The 19,843-nt window shown below is 44.1% G+C and overlaps 1 protein-coding gene across 2 annotated transcripts in view; it reads right to left on the bottom strand.

Annotated features, from left to right (window-relative positions):
* The window catches only part of prdm1a (PR domain containing 1a, with ZNF domain), a 34,058-nt gene that overhangs the window by 11,283 nt on the left and 2,932 nt on the right, over positions 1–19,843 (bottom strand). For both annotated transcript variants that reach the window (XM_080192826.1, XM_080192825.1), the window contains exons 3-5: positions 11,627–11,746; positions 5,718–5,970; positions 4,239–4,310 (exon numbers count right to left, since the gene is read on the bottom strand). In XM_080192826.1, the coding sequence (XP_080048952.1) occupies positions 4,239–4,310; positions 5,718–5,970; positions 11,627–11,746 (445 nt within the window). The remainder of the gene's footprint in view (positions 1–4,238; positions 4,311–5,717; positions 5,971–11,626; positions 11,747–19,843) is intronic.

Here is a 19,843-nt window from a genome sequence, read left to right as displayed (position 1 = left end):
TCTGGGTACTTGGGGATTTTCATTGCAGTGTTAATATAAGCCGTACTTGTGACACTAATAAATAAACTTTAAACTTATGTCTGTAATGCAGTCACTGTTATATAGGCCAATGAAGATGCTGAGATGAGCACTCCAGGAAAGAGGCCTGTAATACCGGCAGACAATCCTCATGACTCTACAGTTAATGTGCCTTCACCAACTAGCTTGAGCAGACCAGTGTGACACAACCAATTTTTCTTTTTTTTTGTGTGTTGGATGAATTCTTGCGCCGGGATGGAAAACAAGTAGCTCATTGCCTCGGTGTTTTCTTTCTGCGCGCTGTTTACAGTTCTGGCAGTCCATTTCCATCAATACCAAAGCTGTCACAGTCACCTGTTTAAGTCGCAGCTGCCATTTAACTTGACATCCCTGAGCTGTCAGACAAAGTGTTTTTGGAAGCTGGGGGATGAGTGTACTTAAGTTTCAGGCATAATGATGGACGACTGCTGTGTTCTCGCAATCAATGGTCCTCTGCGCTGCCAGTGCTAAACAAACAGGAGTGAGTGGACACTATAGGCAAGGTGCTGATAGCCAGCACAGATAGCACGCTCTGGCTTCCTTAGGCCGCGAGACAAAAATAAATAGAAGGTTATCAGGGAGATACCTATCTCTCAAATAGGGCTTGGCAGGCAGGAAGTTCAAGTAGTCATTGAATTTTTCTCAGTCACTGCACCGGAAAATAAACTGTCAGTGAACCCCACAGCAGGCCAACTGAGCCTGGAGGAGGGGGAAGGTGGGGGAGGGGAAAGAACACAGCTATTTAAAAAATGATCTCTCTGTGGCAAGATGGGCTAAGAGGGCATGAGAGTCATGGCATGCTTTTCATCACCTGAAAGGCCAAGCCAGCAAGGCAGAGGCTTTCTGCAACTGTCCTTTAAGGCAGAGTTTTTTTTAGTTTGGAGAAGTCAGGTCCAAAATAAAGCGTCACCACGATGGGCAGAGTTCAGACATCCAATTGTTCCTCTTCCATTCTTTATCGAGGCAGAAAACCCCCAGTGAAGTGAATTGGAAAATAAGGTTTTTTTAAAGTTAAAGTTAAGTAGGTTTGCATTAACGCTGCAATGAAGTTACTGTGAAAATCCCCTAGCTGCCACACTCCAGCGCCTGTTCGGGTACACTAAGGGGCAACTTAGCATGGCCAATGCACCTAACCCACTGGGAGGAAACCAGAGCACCCGGAGTAAACCCACGCAAACAATGTGCAGGCTCTGCACAGACAGTGACCAAAATCGTGAATTGAATCCAGGTCCCTGGCACCATGAGGCAGCAGTGCTAATTACTGTGCCACCAGACCATCCAGGATAATAACTGCTGGAGTTTTCAGAACAACATGCTGCATCTAAATACAAAACTGAGAGACAAGAGGTTGGGAATATTCTCAGAGGATCCCTCCTCCACATTCTGTGTGGATTCGTGGTTTGTGTAGACTTGTTGAGTGCTGCTCAACTTAAACACACCATCAATCTCAAAGATTGTTCTGCTTCCACCTCAAGCCCAGCTCAGTTTCCTTCCAAACTCCTAGCCCTTCCCATCAACCTGTATGCTTTATAGTCTCTCTCCAGATTGTTCAGTAACTTTCCCTTTGGGCGCCACAGTGGTTAGCATTGCTGCCTCACAGCACCAGTGACCTGGGTTCAATTCCCAGCTTAGAACACTGTCTGTACAGAGTCTATATGTTGTCCCCATGTATATGTGCATTTCCTCCCACAGTCCAAAAGACGTGCTGGTTAGGTGCATTGGCCATGCTAAATTCTCCCTTAGTGTGTCCAGAGTGTGGCAACTAGAGGATTTTCACAGTATCTTCATTGCAGTATTATTGTAAGCCTCAAGTTTATTTATTAGTCACAAGTAAGGCTTACATTAACGCCGCAATGAAATTCCCCTAGTTCGGGGTAATGCATGTCTTTCAGACTGTGGGAGGAAACCGGAGCACCAGGAGGAAACCCACGCAGACATGGGGAGAACATGCAAACTCCACACAGCCGGGAATTGAAACTGGGTCGCTGGCACTGTGAGGCAGCAGTGCTAACCACTGTGCCACCTTGCCACGCTTATTGCTGCCTATTTGTGACCTAATAAATAAACTTTAAACTTTAGGGAGAAACAGAAGCCTGGCAAGTAAGAGAAATGCAGTCTGCAAAGAGTTAAAGTTACGGTTGCAGAAAGTGTAAAAGGCACTGAGTCTGTGGGCGGGGAATGCCTCTGACACGGAAGTACGACTGCTGCACACATCACATCATGTCTCTGAATTCTGCTGAATCACTTTTGATACTAAATTAAGGAATGCCAGGGTGGGCCCCACACTCAGTTCTAAGGAACCAAATAAAACAGCCCACATTCAGAAGAAGAGCAGCCACAGGAGATTAGATGCTAGTCGAGCAGATTACCCCAGCTTGTTTAACAAACAAGCACTGACTGGAACAGTAATAAAAGTACAAGTCGCTCGTAAATGGGGGCTGCCGCAATTCTGTTATCTGCAGTTAAAGACTGGCTTTCTCAAGGGTTTTGCACCACAGGTAAATGTCCCAATGCAGATGATCCTAAAGTTACGGAGTGCAATTACCATACATTTGGCACTTCTATCTGGGTGGAGGGTGGGGGGGGGGGGCGGGCTGTATGGGGAGTTTCCAACATTTCATTCATAGAAAAACAAAGATCACTTAGCCATCTGTAGATTCAGTCTAATACATCCTGACCAATCTCTTACATTGTCAATTGGTAATATAAGTACATAGCCAGATAGTGGAGTGGGGGCGGAAGGGGTGCGTGGGCTGGGGGTTAGGGGTAGGTGAATGTTGCGGTGCAGAGGAATCGGGTAGAGTGGAAATCAAACATTGTCTCTTAACCATCTTCTCCAAAGTCGGAAACTAATCACACCTCGAAAACAGGACATCAACAAACAAGAATTTGGGTGAAAAATCTCCCAATAATTGAATTTTTTTCCCCCCAGAACTTCAGCACACTTCAGCCAGGGCATAATGCTTTTATAATTATTAATTTGGCGAAAGCAGAATCGCATTAAATTGATTGTTTTGCAATGGTTATATAGATAAGTTTGAGGCAAAAACAGAAACTCTCACTGAAATGGGTCTGAAAAATTAATGCTGAGTGACTGAATATATTTCTCTTTGATCTGTATGTCTGCCTGCTTTACCATTGGCAGGTTATTATGAAGGTAACGATAGCTTTTAAAACTGCCTTCTTAACCCAGTTTGTCCAATAAGATCACTGATCAATTTATAACCACAGTCAATTTCAACTGAAATGTATATTGAACCAAAATGTGGAGATGCCAGCATTGTACTGGGGTAAGCACAATAAGAAGTCTTACAACACCAGGTTAAACCATTGAACTAAAATCCAGGAATGTTCATAAAATACAAATGTTATGCTTCTGTTAAGTGCCACAACTAAATACATGCAAATTAAATTTACTTTAGAGATCTGCAGAGAAAGAAAGGGTGCTACTGGATTGAAAAAAACTAGTACATAATCCCATCCCATGTATTGGCAATACAGGATTAGTCACACCTCCTCAAAGAACATTGGGAATGAGATATATGCCGATTAAAGGAAGACTTGCTGGCACATATCGTAATACCATAACTGTGACACAGTGGTTACCACTGCTGCCTCACAGTGTCAGGGAACTGGGTTCAATTCCTGCCCTGGGTGACTGTGAAATTTGCACATTCTCCCCTGTGTCTGTGTGGGTTTCCTGCAGGTGCTCCTGTTTCTTCCCTCAGTCCAAAGATGTGCGGGTTGGGTGGATTGGCCATGCTAAATTGCCCCTTAGCCTACCAAGATGTGTAGGTTGGGGGAATTAGCGGGGTAAATGTGCATGGTTACTGGGATAGGACAGGGAGTGGTGGGCCTAGGTAAAAAGATCTGTTGGAGAGTCGGTGCAAACTCGACTGGCTGAATGGCCTCCTTCAGCACTGTAGGGGTTCTATGAACAGTGAGAGCTGAAGCATCAAACAGTTAAAAGTGATTAAGTATTGAACAGAACAAGTCTCCATATAAATTAATAAAACCAGTTGTTCATTACAGTTACCCTTACTCTCTGTTGGAACTTAGGATAACTAGGCTTTATATACCATTAATGGAAGTCTGTGAGTAGAGGTCCTTCAACAAGTTTATTCTGAACTCATTTTAGGTTTTTTTTTGCCTTGTCCTAAACATTTCAAACTTGTCCTTACCATCAGGTTGGCCTCTTGATCTATGCTGCCATTTTCCCTGCGGTTCCTCTCTTCTAGGCAGGTTAACGCACTCTGAGATTTGGAATTGAAAAAAAGATAGTCAATCCCTTAGAAAAATATTTACTGCAACATAATGTAAAATGATCCTGATGGAGACTAAAGCCTAGTTCCTTCTTCATTCATTAGTAATCAGTAAATTTAGGCTGATCAGCTCAGATGTGATGCCTTCTGCAGTGGGATAGCCTCCTGGGGATTATTATGTCGAGGTTTACACCACTGCAAGATGTCAGAAGGATGCCAGAATCTGTGGGGTCAGGATCCCGGCAACAGACACTGCTTCAAAAACCTGGGATCTTTCAAGACAAAATAAATCCAACCGCAACAGTCACAACTCATACCAACACTTCTAAAGCTCTCTCCATAGCACATTTGCATGCACAGCTACTAACACTTTACATCAGAACTCAATCCTACACTTTCCAAGTATGTGTTGGCCGCCCAAACCTGTACATCTTTGGACTGTGGGAGGAAAGCAGAGTACCTGGAGGAAACACACGCAGACACGGGGAGAATGTGCAAACTCAACACAGGCAGTGACCCAATCTGGGAATCAAACCTGGGTCTCTGGCTCTGGGTCTGTGCCACTGTGCCACCCCAAGAAGGAATTAATAAAAAGCTTAATGTTTTAATTTTAAAATGATCCATTCTCCTTATATAAGCTCCCAAGCTTGGGGAATGAAAATAAAACCATCAGCCTGCTTCCCCGCCACACCTTACTTGAGACTCACGTGTATCTCATTACCACCAAATCCACAATACCAATATTCGCCATGCCACTCTCCCAACATCCGCCCTCTGCTACCTGGAGTTCATCAAATCTCTGCTGCCCATGTGCTAACTCGTAATCCTATTCACCCATCATCCATGTGTCTGTGGTCCAGCATTGGCTCCCCATCCAACAATGCCTCAAGTATAAAATCCTCGGCTGAATCTTACCACTGTTCACACCAGCGGGATTTTCCCCTCCCATTGCAGTGAATGGAGATTTGGCTAGGTGCCAAATTCTCCAACCCTGCTGCAGTGGGAGCGTGGCATGAACGGAAGGTAAGATTACGCCCAATATGTTCCAAGTCCCTCTGTGATCCCAAAACTCCGTCTTTCTGTAACCTCCTCCCATGCTACAACTCTCTAAGTCATCAGTGCCCCTTCAACTCTGTCTCTTGAGCGGCTTCATTCAATGCTCTCCACAATAAACTCTTGCGCTACCATACCTAAACTAACTGGCTTCCATAGATTCGGCTGTAAGCCCAGTGATATGTAGTCACTGATGCAACAATAACATTCTGGATTCTATCCCCATGGGAATTCCTTTCAAATTATTCTGTAAGTGTTTCATGCAATACATCCATCACACTTTGATAAGTGGGCGTGCTAGGAATGAAATTACGACTAATTCAGCATTCAGCTCGATGCACTTACTTAGCTTAATCATCATAAGATCGTTTGACGCTGGATACTGGAGGCGTTCGGTAAATTCGCTGCTGTACCAGACCAGTAACTCTTCATTAGTTGGGATGGCCTTCACAGTGTAGAAATAGATGTCCATCCCATTCTGACAAGCTGCGAGGCACTGCTCCTGCTTTGAATGGGCTGGGTTCACATATCGCATCCAATTGCTTTTGTTCTCATCAAACCCGTCAATAAAGTGATGCAAGTCACCATTTGAGTACACCTAAGACAGAGAGAAGGAGAGAAATTTAAAATTAAAAACGCAACTTCAGAACTCACCCATCCTGTCTGCTTTGGCAACAGGGACACAGTTAACATGGAACAATAATCTTTCAAGCTCTCTCTTTAAAAAAAAATTATAATGGTTTTCAATCTGAAATATATTTCAGATATATATCTGCCATTTTTAGATGGTTTTGGATTGAAAACCACATAGACAATAGATAGGAATACGCTCACTTTTGCCTCAAGAAGCCGTCAGACCTTTGAATGGACCTAACTTATATTCAGTTGATCTTTCTCTGCACCTTAACTATGACTGTAACACTACATTCTGCACTCTCTCCTTTCCTTCTCCCCTACGTACTTGCTGAATGGTATGTTTTGTCTGTATAATGCACAAGAAACAATACTTTTCACTGTATACCAATACATGTGACAATAATAAATCAAATCAAATCAAATCCTGCATTTGTTTGTGCTAACTCTTGCTTTGTATATTTTTATAATAAAATCTTTGATGGTGTATAGCTACTAATTTAGCAACAAACCCTGTGCTGCTGCATAATCTAGCGGAGTCTCACATGTGACTAGCTTGAAGGGGCAGGTGGACGCTATCAGTGTTCCCACTCTGACTGTTTAAAATAGACATATATATATACACACACACTGTGTTGAGTCACCTGAAGCCCTGACGTCAAAGGCTACTCAAACTGAATCTATAGCCTCTATTTTTCCTGCCGCCCCCTCTGAATGCTACTGCTGTGAAAATCTCTTTCAGTTTCGATGCGAGACATTCTGCTGCTTCTGATGCTGAGCACCGATCTGAGGAGGGAACCTGCACTGCGATCACATGCCACAACAGGACCTGCAGCTGTTTGGAAGCAGCTCTAAGCTCTGACCTGAGCAAAATGCTCCCTCCTGCTGCAATTATGATGTGCTTCACTCCTGCAGATTTAGCTGGTCATCTTCTGAAGTACTAGATTTTTTTTCCACATTTTTTTCGCATTTCGATACAAACACACGGTACTTCCTGTAATATCGATTGGGATAGTTGGGAGGTGTGGAGAGGATGGACGTCGTTGGGGTGGTGGGGGGAGGTTGCGTGGTAAAACCACCACGTAGGTTTTTTTTTTAAAGTAACTCACTTCACATCTTGTGGTATGTTTATTATGAGAAACTGGAACAAGAGTGCGGAGTTTGTTGTGTGTGTGTGTGTGTGTGTGTGTGTGTGTGAACAAGTATGTTTTCAGGTTTTTGTTTGGTGTGAAGAGCTTTCTCAAACTTCCAGGAATGAATGACTCTGCTACTTCCATTACGAGGCACTTTGTGTGTGTTTGAAATCTTGATTAACTTCCGATTGATTTTCCATCGTATCATTTACTGTACAGTTTTTAGAAATGTAACTGAGACATCGGCTCCGATGTCATCAGCATAGCCCTGTTTCAAGTCTTATTTCCACCCTAATGATGACACAGGAAGAAAAGAAGAAAAAAATAACATTTACATTTTTTGGCGAAACCTATTTCTGGTAATTAGTAATGTATTTTGCAATCTTGACGAACGTGCTGTGATGTAGATCACAATTTTAGAATTGAGTCCAAACCCGAAGACTCAAATGATTGAAGATTTTTTTTTCTAAAGAAGCACAACATGGCCTATAAATGGTTTGAATGAAGTAGGATTATATTTAAATGGTTCATTTAGAGAGTACTACAAGCTTCATAAATGACTGCATCTTATTTCTTCAAAGTGAGTAACAGCTACGCTCTGTGATAAACGTTTACATCAGCTACTGAAGCATAAAATGAGGCCGTGGAGTCTGGCCGTAATCGGGAACTCTCTGCCCTGCTCTCAAAGCTGCCTTTAGATGTACAAGACAGTATTATATTACAGATGAAAAGTGCAAAATTCCGCATATCACCCCCTAGTTTCTGACATGGAATTACATAGAAATTACAACAGAGAAAGAGATTGCTAGCTCTGGCATAAGTGTATTCCACAATCACACAATTACGCTTGTAAAAGAGCATCTGCAGCTCCCTTGTCTGAAAACTCTTACATAGAATGTCTACAGTGCAGAAGAGGCCATTCGGCCCATCAATTCTGCTCTAATCCTTTGTCAGAATATCTTGCCTCTTCCCCGCCATCCTCATAACGCCGCGCATTTACCATGGCCAGTCAATCTAACCTACGCATTTTGGTACACTAAGGGGCAACTTAGTATGGCTAATCCACTTAACCTGCACATGTTTGAAACGTGGGAGGAAATCAGAACACTGAGAGGAAACCAACACACACAGGGAGAACGTGCAAACTCCACACAGTCATCTGAGGCTGAAATCAAATCCGGGTTCCTGGCACTGTGAGGCAGCAATGCTAACCATATAATGCCATTTCTATGTCCCCCTAGTCCTCATCCTTCAGACAACAGAAACAGCTTCTATCTACCAAGTCGCACCACTATACAATTTCAAACATTCTACCAAATTAACATATTGTCCTCAATGTTTGAATGGAAATAGTCCAACTTTTTCAAGCCTTTCAATTTTTATTTTCTTAGATCAGAAAGCATCCGAATGTTTCTCTACTGGATCCTCTCTATTAGTTAAATATCCTTTCAATAGGTTGAAGCTCAGTATTCTGTTTGTGGTCTTATGTATGTATTAGATAGATTCAGCATTAACTCTCGACTTTGATATTCTATACCTCTTGCCATCGAGCCTGGCACTCCATTCCACTTTGTGTCCAGGGTGTACTGAACATATTAAAAAGAAACATCCCCATTATGTGCCTGTACTTACTGCTGGTTAAGTTTCAGACTTAGAGAATGTCCCATTTAACTTGCCCTGTAGAATATGTGAAGATATTTGACCAGGTTGTGGGTGTTTGGTGGACGAAGGGGGAAGGAAGTAAACAAAGCCTGGAAGTTTTGGGGTAGAAACTGCCTTTTCCTTTAGACAGTAGTGGCTCCGACAACAATGGGTGGCGTGAGTTGTAGCAAGGGTGGCACCCAACCTTTCCCAGAAAAAACATATAAGCCATCTTCAACCGCACTAAATTCCAAACACTTACAGAACTGAAAAGGGATGGGAAAAGAATCCTGTTTGCTGTCATGTTGGATTTACAAATCATTAAAAGCCAAAGGAATCTAAACATAGGAGCAGAAGTAGGTTATTTACTCCTTCAAGCCTGCTCCTCCATTTAATCTAATCATGGCTGTACTTCTCCCTCAATGCCATTTCGCTGCATTATCCTTAAGTCCTTTAATTTCCTTGCAAACCTGAAAGCTTTTGACCCCAGCCTTGAATGTACTCAGTGTTTAAGCATGCACAGCTTTGGGGGGGGAGGAATTTCAAAGGTCTATAGCAACAGTACTGAAGATATGTGTTCCATAATGAGCCATGCTTTTAGCCAAGCTGGTTCCAGCTTTGGCATCAACCTGCCAATGTAGAAAATTGTCTTATCCACAAAATGTAGCACATTCATCAACAGATCAAAACCAGGAGCACATTAAGTTTTGAGCTAATAAGTGGCAAGCAACATCTGCACCACAGAAGTGTCAGACAATGAGGACCTTCCTTTGACAGTCAAAGGCATTACCATCACTGAGTTCCCCCACAATCAACATCCTGGAGGTTACCATTGACCACAAACTGAACTGGGTGAGCCGTATAAATACTGTAGCTACAAGAGCAGGTTAGAGGCTGGGAATTCTGAAGGGAGTAATTCACCTCCTGATTTCCCTAATCCTGTCCACCACCTGCAAGGCATAAGTCAGGAATGTGATGGAATATTCTCCACTTGTCAGGATTGGTGCAGTTCCAACAGTCAAGAAGCTCAATACCATCCAGGACATAACCCCCTTTGATTAGTACCCTATCCACCACATTAAACGTTCACTCCCTCCACCGCTGGCGGACAGTGACACAGCATGTACAGGATGCACTGAAGCAACTTGTTAAACTCCCTTCAACAACGTCTTTCAAACCCATACCCTCTACCAGCTAGAAGGACAAGGGAGGTGGCGGTGCAGTGATATTGTCACTGGACCAGTAATCCAGAGACCCAGGGATTTGGGTTCAATTCTGTTTGCCGTATTTAATAAAATAAATCCATAAAAACTGGAATTAAAAGTCTAATAAGACCATAAAACCATTGTCGTAAAAGCCCATCATGTTCACTAATGTCCTTTAGGGAAATAAATTTGCCATCCTTACCTGGTCTGGCCTACATGTGACTCCAGACCCACAATAATGTGGTTGACTCTTAAATGGCCGAGCAAGCCACATATCAGTTCAGTTAGGGATGGCCAATAAATATTGAACTAGCCAATGACATTTCATGAATAAGAAAAAGTGTGCCTCGGAATGCCACCATCTGCAAGTTCACCCGCAAGCCACGCACCATCCTGACTAGGAACTGTACTGCTGTTCCTTTACTGTCACTGGGTCAAACTCCTGCAACTCTCTTCAAACAGCACAATGGGTGTACTGGCTCACCACCACCCTCTCCCTGAGTGAGTGAGTGTGTGTGTGTGTGTGTGTGTGTGTGTGTGTGTGTGTGTGTGTGTGTGTGTGTGTGTGTGTGTGTGTGTGTGTGTGTGTATGCCTGTACATGTGTGAGTGAGTGTGCGCATGTCTGTACATGTGTGCACGTGTGTGTGAGAAAGAGAGAGAGAGATGGGGTGAAGTTGGAATGTGACAAAGAACATCAATATCTTGTTTGTCTTTGAGATTCTTGCAGCAAGAAAAGTGTGTCAAACTGAATTTCTGAGTACCAGCTGGGAGGAAAAGGGCAAGAACAGATGACAAACAAAATGGATGCCCATGACATTTAATGAAATTACAGCGCCATTTGAGGCAAGAGGGAATGAACTGAAATCCACTATCTCCCTTGATGGTTCTTTGTGTTACAGAAGAGCTTTGGCAAACTGTAGAGGTGATTCTGCACGTAATGTGTGCTGGGTCCATGGCAGCTGGACAGCAACATCAGCAGTCCAGACTAGTTGCCATTGTCAGGATGAGGGAGGCAGAGGTCTACCCAGATGCACCTTGGGCCTATCCAGCTGCCTTTAGTGATGCCCACGAGACTGCTCATGTTAGGATGGTAAAATCAGCATGCTGGAAGTACTGGCTCCAACCTCTCAACTACAGCAAATCACACACACACCAACTACCAAGGAGGAGCTGAACATCCTTCACATTCTCGTTGACCTTTTTAACACACTCTGTCCTGACTGATATTTGTGAGTGAGTGAAGAGCAAATAGAAGGGAAAACAGGATTTTTGCATCAACTGGTTCTAATTAGTTCTCGGTCAAAATGCGAACTCGTTTTGCCTCCAAGCAAGAGCTGAATCGCTTCCTTTTCCGTAAGAAATGCTATGTTTCAACACAGGGCCAAGAACAGTTGAAATCAGTTCATTGCTACCGAGATTTAGCCTTCAGCATTCCTAACATCTGAGACACAGACACTTACTCAGCTCATTTACTGTGTAAACTCCTACTGAGTACATATATGGTGTTTCACAGGAACCTCACTGCTGCCCTCACACACATACACCAAGTACCACTGTTAACAGGAAGTGACAACGTTTTTCAGCAGTATTCATTTAGTGAACTTAGAATTGCATCAGCAGAATTTTTTTTTTCCAACTTACCCTCCAGAAGTATTTTCTGTTTGCATTTTTTGGGACGGTATCATTGGTGTAGATTTCGCCCACAAGTGGTCCAAATCGGGTCCCTTTGGGAATGTACTCTGCGCTCATGACTCCAAGCACCTGTGGGACACCATGCCATAAATCAATAAGTTAAGAAGACATTGTCTCAAACATGTCACCATCTGATTAAAATGAACAAAGCTTTGTTTTTTTTAATACTGGTTTATTTTCCTTAAACATCTTCAAAAAGTTAGGAATCAGGCTCCCCTTCATAAATTATCCCAAAAGTTTCTCATCTTGTTTCAAAGTGATACATATTTTCTTATTGAAGTGCATTACCTAAATCTTGCCATCACATATTATTCTCCTTGTGTATGAAAGAATTCCCCTCCAACGCCAATGAGTGTGAAAGAATGAATGGGGGATGGGCGGTTGGGGATGGGGTTGTAGGTGTGTGGAAGGGTGTGGGGAAGTGGGGAAGTGGGTATCATAGAATCCTTACAGTGCAGAAGGAGGCCATTCGGCCCATCAAGCCTGCACCGACAACCATCTCACCCAGGCCATATCCCCGTAACCCCACGTATTTACCCTGCCAATCCGCCTGACACTAAGGGGCAATTTGGCACGGCCAATCCACCTAACCAGCACATCTTTGGGACTGTGGGAAGAAACCTGAGCACTCAGAGGAGACCCACGCAGGCACGGGGAGAATGTGCCAACTCCACACAGACAGTGACCTGAGGCTGGAGTGGAACCCAGGTCCTTGGCGCTGTGCCACTGTGCTGCCCATTGTGTAGATGTAGGACACTCAGCCCCTCCAGACTGTCCTGCCATTCAAATATATTACTGTTTCTGAATGGAGATGCCAGTCAACATGATTCAAGGCTGCAGGCAGTTACTCTGATTGGCAAACTTTGTTCTTGAGGTTATTAAAAGCCACACTTTATCAAAGCTTTGCCTCGGAATTTATCATTGCTGCTCACAAGCTTTCCTAATTGTTAGAATGTGCAGACTGCAAGTTGCTAAATAGATTTTCTGTGGATAGATCAGAAAGCAGCCTCTTACCAGCGACCTATTTACACTGGAGTGAAAGCAAAATACTGCGGCTGCTGGGAGTCTGAAACAAAAATAGATGATTCTGGAAAGACTCTGCAGATCTGGCTATGGAAGAGAGCAACAGAATAGACGGGCAGAGTTCTTCGATCTCGTCTGTGGCTGCGAGCGAGGACGAATTTGGCGTTCCAGCCTAAGTTCCATTCACTTTCAGCGGCACTGGAGAATCCCAGCCGCGCAGGTGGCACAGTGGTTCGCACTGCTGCCTCTCAGCGCCAGGGACCCGGTTTCAATTCCCAGTTTGGGTTACTGTCTATATGGAGTTTTCACGTTCTCCCTGTGTCTGCGTGGGTTTCCACAGTCTGCTCCGGTTTCCTCCCACAGTCCAAAGATGTGCGGGTTAAGTGGATTAGCCATGCTAAATTGTCAGGGGAACTAGCTAGAGATAAATGCATGGGGTTATGGGGATAGGGCCTGGGTGGGATTGTGATCAGTCCAGACTCGATGGGCTGACTGGCCTCCTTCTGCACTGTAGGGATTCTACGATTCAATGAGATTTCCAGCGAACGTTTCGAGTCCATTGACCGTTCTTCAGAGTTTCACAGTTCTGAAAAGACCATATTGGACACAAAACATTGACTGTATTTCTCTTTCCACAGATGCTGCCAGACCTGCTGAGTATTTCCAGCACTCTCTCTGTTTTTTATTGATATTGTGAGCACTGACAAAATGTATAGATCCAGCGTGCAGGGGCAAGGCACGGAACTGCCTTAGCTAATTCACAGCACTAAATGCAGCAGCAGCACTGCACAAAGCCGTTTAACTTCTCAACCCACTTTTTAAAGTCAAAATAAACTTTATTGCAATAACACTCCAACTTGACCCTTACTCCATCCCTTCCCACTCTGGCCTCATCCTCGAGCATATTGAGCAAGATCGGTGGAATGTGCCTCCCCAGGAAGATAGTGGCAGTTCAATATAGCCCCAACACCAGGGTCAATTTAGTATGGCCAATCAACCTAACCCGCACCCGGAGGAAACCCATGCAGACATGGGGAGAACATGCAAAATCCACACAGACCATGACCCAAGGCCGGAATTGAACCCAGGTCCCCGGTGCTGTGAGGCAGCAGTGCTAACCACTGTGCCACCTTGTCACCCCATCATCTAACCAAAAATGTAAGATGTACGCCTGGCATTCCTGGCTCACCTCATGACAACTTAAACAACACTGACTTAAACAGCACAGAGAATGCAAGTGACTGTGGGGAAGTGTGAGGAAATAGGGCAAGTGCAAAAATACAACATAGCAGAAAACATCAAATAGACAGAAACTGATTAAAAATAATTGGCATCTTCTTTTATTCACTGCACATTTTACAGTGAATCACGTATTGGGAAGCTAGCTTTTTACCTAAACTATTGAAGGGCTTTCTAACCTCACGCACAGCTTGTTTACACTGTGCCGTGTGTTAGTAAGAGAAAGCTACAACACGGTAAATCTTCCTGTTTCTGTAAAGAGTACCTCGGTTCATCTGGGACCATAGCAATGAGAAGACAACTAGAAATACAGAAAAGCACACTCCTGAGGCTCCCACCCAATTTTTTAATTCATGATTTTAAATCTATGCAAACATTGGGCAGGCTCCTTTATAGTCATCAAACTTCTTATGGAATCCAAAATGCCCAGAATCAGATTAAAAACAACAAGCGCAGGCAGGGCTATCACTTTTCATTGTGTTCATGGAGGATACTGACTTTCACCTTCTCCCGCTAATTAGGGATGATCAACAAATGTTATCTTTGCCAGAGGTGCCCTTTTCCCAGAAGTGACTTTCCAGAAGTGTACTGGAGTATGAGTTGTTGCATTACCAATTCTGCGAGAGTATTTCTCAACCAGTGCGAGAAACCCTGCAGTCAGAGCAGAACACAAGGCAGGTTTGGTTCTGTGCAGCTTCGGGTCTAACATGTAACTGAGCGCTAGTGAGCACATTTTTCACAAGGCCAGCATTCGCTGTCTTAAATTGTTGTGAGAGAAATGGCCACTTGAGTCAGCACTCCGATATGAGACAGAGCCTTAAAAAAGGGTTAGGAATGAAAACTGCACTGAACGCTCATCCACTTGTTTTCAGCGTGCTTGATTTATCGCACGTGTTCCTGCCCTTTTCCCTCTCCTGGAGATTACTTAATAAAGAATATGCTACCTGCAAAAACGTACTTGAAGGGTTGGAAGAGAGGAGGTGGGGAGAGCAGGAGGAGGTGATAGGAAGTGGAATCTCAATGCTCTGGACACAGACTTTGTTGCAGTTACACTTGTTGATTAGATTTAAACAAGACACTGGGCCATTCCAATCCCCAATTGCCTACATAAACAAGGGCACTTGCACAGGATCATAACATGAGGAGAACTGCACGCAGAGGCCGCACACACCTGTAATACCGCTTCTTGCCTTAGCTGACCTCGAGAGCTTTTGACAGTATTTTTGCGTCCTTTCGTTTCAAACTTGTGACACATCCCAGACTTTTTCTTAGTGCTAAGCGTTACTGAAATTAGCCAGCCAGCTGAAGTTTTACTTCCACATTGTGGGTTCTCACCTCTGCATCTGTACATCATCATCATCATCATCACAACTCATCCTGACAAAAAGCTTTGCCTAAACTCTGTTCAAAATGCTTAGTCAACCTTCCTCCTTTACAACAGCACGCAGAGTTTGGTCATGTCGTGAACACAGATGGAACAGCAAAGTTTATATTTGTCCTTTTCAAAAGGTCATGTGAAAAATCATTTGGAAAATGGATTTAGGAGCACGATGTTTTACTTTTCGCCACGTTGATTGTGCTACATTTCGGTGGGTGACACCTGTATGTGCAAGAGATAGTTGTGAGAAAGATAGATTCTAAAAATCACTTCAGAAACAGAGCCTGAAACCAACTGCAAGGAGTAAGTCTCATAAAGAGAAACTCAATTTAGATTATGATCACTTTTTGTGCAGCACAATTACTTATTCTTGGCTATTAAAGAAAAGAAAAAGAAGCCAAAGATTGCCCGACTCTGCTACACTGATGACTTGGTTCACAGGCTTCTCTCTCCCTCTCTCTCTCAGTGCCCTTATGCCTGGGTTGTAAAAACTAATTTGGGAAGCTCCAGCTTCTGCTCACTCCCTCATTTCGCCCTCCCAACAGCAAGGGTGTGCTTCCGTGTGTCGAGTCACTTTGATGTCCCAACAGCCTTCTGACACAACACTCAGATGTTTGTTTTTCAGCACGGTGGCACAGTGGTTAGCACTGCTGCCTCATAGCACCAGGGTGCCAGGTTCAACTCTGGCCTCGGGTGACTGTCTGTGTGGCATATGCACATTCTCCCCATGTCTGCACTGGTTTCCTCCAGATGCTCCAGTTTCCTCCCAGTGTCCAAAGATGTGCAGATTAAATGGATTGGCTGTGTTACATTGCCCCTGAGTGGCTCAAGATGTGTGGTTTAGATGGATTAGCCAATGTAAGTGTGTGGGGTCACAGGGATAGGGCAGGGGAGAGGGCCTGGTTAACATATGGTGCAGACGTGATGGGCCGAATGGCCTCTTCTGTGCTGTAGGGATTCTATGAATGAATCTGACTGGCAAGCTTTGGCCAGTTATCCAAGCATTGACAACCTTCATGGCTGAATGTGACCATCTCCTTTCTGACAGGGGCCAAAGTGGGTGACCTAATTTACTTCTTCCCTGCTCTGTCTCTGGAGAACAGGGGTGAGAGAGTGAGGAGTGCCGAGGGGAAGCCGTCCCCTGGCTGAAATCGGATGGCTTGACATAAACCAGCCTCACACCTAGGATCTTCCTGACTCTCAGGATTTGGAATCATAGCTGGCATTTACATGGTGAGTCAGCAGGGCAGTTTTCAATTCTTCCTCCAATTGTGAATTGTCCGCACACTCGTCCCCATTAACCACTGAAGCAGCTCAGTACATATAGACCGATTCCAGGATATAATTCCGCTCAGTTCCCCCCCTCAACCAACCATTCTCCACCCCCACACCACTGCCTCCCCACACCCCCCAACAACTCCACCACCAGCAGCGACCCCCCCCGCCCCGCCCACCCCCCTCCCTTTTCTAAACATCAGCTCAGAAGAACAGTTCAGTGGGTGACACTAAAAGGTAGCTGTTTAAAATCAAAGGAGCCAGGTTTACAGGCTGCCCTCTCTGCGGTCCCAGAAGAACCCTGAGCCCGCTGACCAAGGTCCCAATGAATCACAGCGAGGCAGGCCGAGTGTCTGCCAAGTGTAAACACGCCGGGGATAACAGGTAGAAAGCTTTGACACTTTCATGCTTCATATCTCCTCCTGCAGAAGCCATTCCTCTTGGAGGTTTATGGTAACCCTGACCCCTCCACCAGCGTGCAGCATCTATCTATGTCAGGCCGGGGTAGGTCAGTGAAGACATCCTGCCTATGTCTGTCTCGCAGACAAAAAACAGCTCCACCAACTCTTCATTAACTCAATTTACTTTAATTATTTACACAGGGAACAACTTCCAAGTTATTAATTAAATGTCTGCAAAGTAAATGGTGATTACAGTGTACAAGTTAGTGATATGTAGGTACATTTTCTTAAAAATTGCAGGCTGTTTGAAAGGGCTCTTTTAAATTACACTGGTGTTATTCGGAGATCAGAAACCTCAATGCTTTTTTATTCTCTCTTTTTATAAAGAGTAACGACTCCGCCCACACTTTTGGGGAGGGGTCGGGGTTTAGTGGGAGGAAAGAGAAAGGGAAGGAGTTCAAATTCTCCCTATGACTGGCTAGAAAATGTCAGTTATAATGGCCATTGGTGTAACGGTAACACAGTGTGAAAGGACAGACCTAGGATAAACAAGCCTTTTCTGGTTTCCCTTCCCCTTTAACCCAACAGGGGAACCACCTTGCCTCTCACCCCACCCTCCCTTAGCCCTGCAAAACATTTTTCTTCTCTCCAACCCCTCTCCCCATCCCGGTTAACTCCACGCCTCAGATCTCTTTCAGAAAGAAGATCAGACTGAAAGAGTGGCGTATTCTACCGGATGGAGTTATTAAGCGTCAGTGTGGAAACTTTGCAGCCTCAAGTCTGCCTCAACAACTTTACCCCGGGTGTGCTGATTAGAGGCAGTGGGCATTCTACGTGAAACCATGCAGGGACTACGTCAATGTGCCCTCGGGCATGCGAGGTCAGAGAAAAGAAAAGGTACTTCCTTCACGAAAACTCCACCAGAAAGGAAGTTTACAAAAACTGCTCCATTCACCTTAACCTTCATCCCTTTTCCTTTCTCTCACATTCACAGTGTGGACTGAGGGATGGAAAGAGAGAGAGAACAACAATGGAGCGTAAAACTCAAATTGAAGAGGTAGGATCCTCCTCTCCAAATGCACACATATTACTGGTAAGATGCCAAAATACTTTCAGCATATAAGATGGGGCCAGAGTAAGGCTGGAGTCTGTTCTAATTTCACAACGTCAATATTTAAAAGTTTATGTGTCGCAAGTAAGGCTTACATTAACACTGCAATGAAGCTACTGTGAAATTCCCCTAGTCACCACACTCTGATGCCTGTTTGGGAGACTGCGCCTGACCAGCACCTCCTGCAGGCTGTGGGAGGAAACTGGAGCACCCGGAGGAAATCCACACAGACAAAGGGAGAACGTCCACAAAGACAGTGAGCCAGGAACTGAAGCCAGGTCCCTGGCACTGTGAGGCAGCAGTGCTAACCACTGTGCAATATGAAGTCAGCAGGGAGTATCTGTTTTATTTTTGACACTTCCAAAATACGTGTGGCAATGCAGCAATAAGTCAATCAATCCCTTTCTGGGCAACAACATCCTTTCAGGCAAAGTAACTGCTTAAACTATTATGGTTAGAAAAAAAGACTCAATGCCAGAAGGCAGATGTGTAACTGTTGAACAACAGTCAAATATCAAATAGAGAATAAGCTAAATCAACTAAATCTCATTTCAAATTAACCACTTTGCATGTAGTTATATAAAAGTGTCACAAACAGTCAAATGAGTTTGAGTCGTACCCACAACATGCCCACACCCACTGCAGTGGTGATATGTTTTGAGTGTAAACTTATGAACTTGATAAAAAAGCTGGTCAGAGAGCACACTGCAGCTTTGACCCATTGCTTTCTCTGATAAATCACTACAGTTAAACGTTTCGGCTGCCTTTACACTTCCTGCAAGTGCTGAAAGAGCTGAATGTCAGTTCATGCAAACTGTGGGAATCGAGGATGTTGTTCAACCCTCTATGACCAAGTGGGAAACGTGCCATGAATAGTAGTGATAATTTCTCTCTGTACTCTAGTTACACATTGAATGCTGCACACACGCACTGCTCGCTGCTCCAACCTACAAATGCTTATTGGAACAGAAGATGGCCGTTCAGCCCATTGTGCCTGTTTTAGCCCTTTGCTGCAGCAATCTATGACTGATCTCACTGACCTGCTCTCTTCCCACAGCCTTGCAATTCCCTCCACTTCAAATGGTATCTACATTGTCTTTAAAAGCTGCAATAACCTTTGCCGTAACTAAGGCAGAACATTCTATGCAACAACTCTGGCATTTCCTCATCTTCTCCCCCTCAACACCCGACTCTCAGTGACTATTTTGAAGTGATAGTCTCTTGCTGCCTTTACTTCCCTATCAGAGGAAATCATCATTTCCTATTTACCTTATTTTGTAATTACAAATAAACTATTACATTTTCTCAGCCTTCTTTGTTTCAGCATTGATAACAACCAGCACCACCACTTTCTCCTCATAGCTAGAGCATTTCATCCCTGATTCAGTCAAGAGTTTGATGCTTTGTTATGGTTTGAAACAGATACTTTATTTGTTACTCACCTTTTGCTTACTTTTAGACATACACTCAGCATTGTCTACCATACCATACACATGTGCAGTCCCACACATAAATATACACACAGCTTTATTTATCAATTCACCTGCAGACAATATATACACTGTCTTATCCGACATTACAACACACACACATACACACACACATACACACACACAAACACACACACACACACACGCACACACACACACACACGCACACACACACACACACAGGCACACACACACATACCACACTTATGCAATGAAAACTTGTTCTATACAAAGACATTTCTGAAATAG

Source organism: Carcharhinus amblyrhynchos, chromosome 7, assembly GCF_965287045.1.
Source record: "Carcharhinus amblyrhynchos chromosome 7, sCarAmb.v2.hapA, whole genome shotgun sequence".
In the NCBI taxonomy this organism is placed as follows: Eukaryota; Metazoa; Chordata; class Chondrichthyes; order Carcharhiniformes; family Carcharhinidae; genus Carcharhinus; species Carcharhinus amblyrhynchos.
The sequence above is the reverse complement of the archived record's forward strand: the minus strand, read 5'-3'. Positions and strand labels throughout refer to the sequence as shown.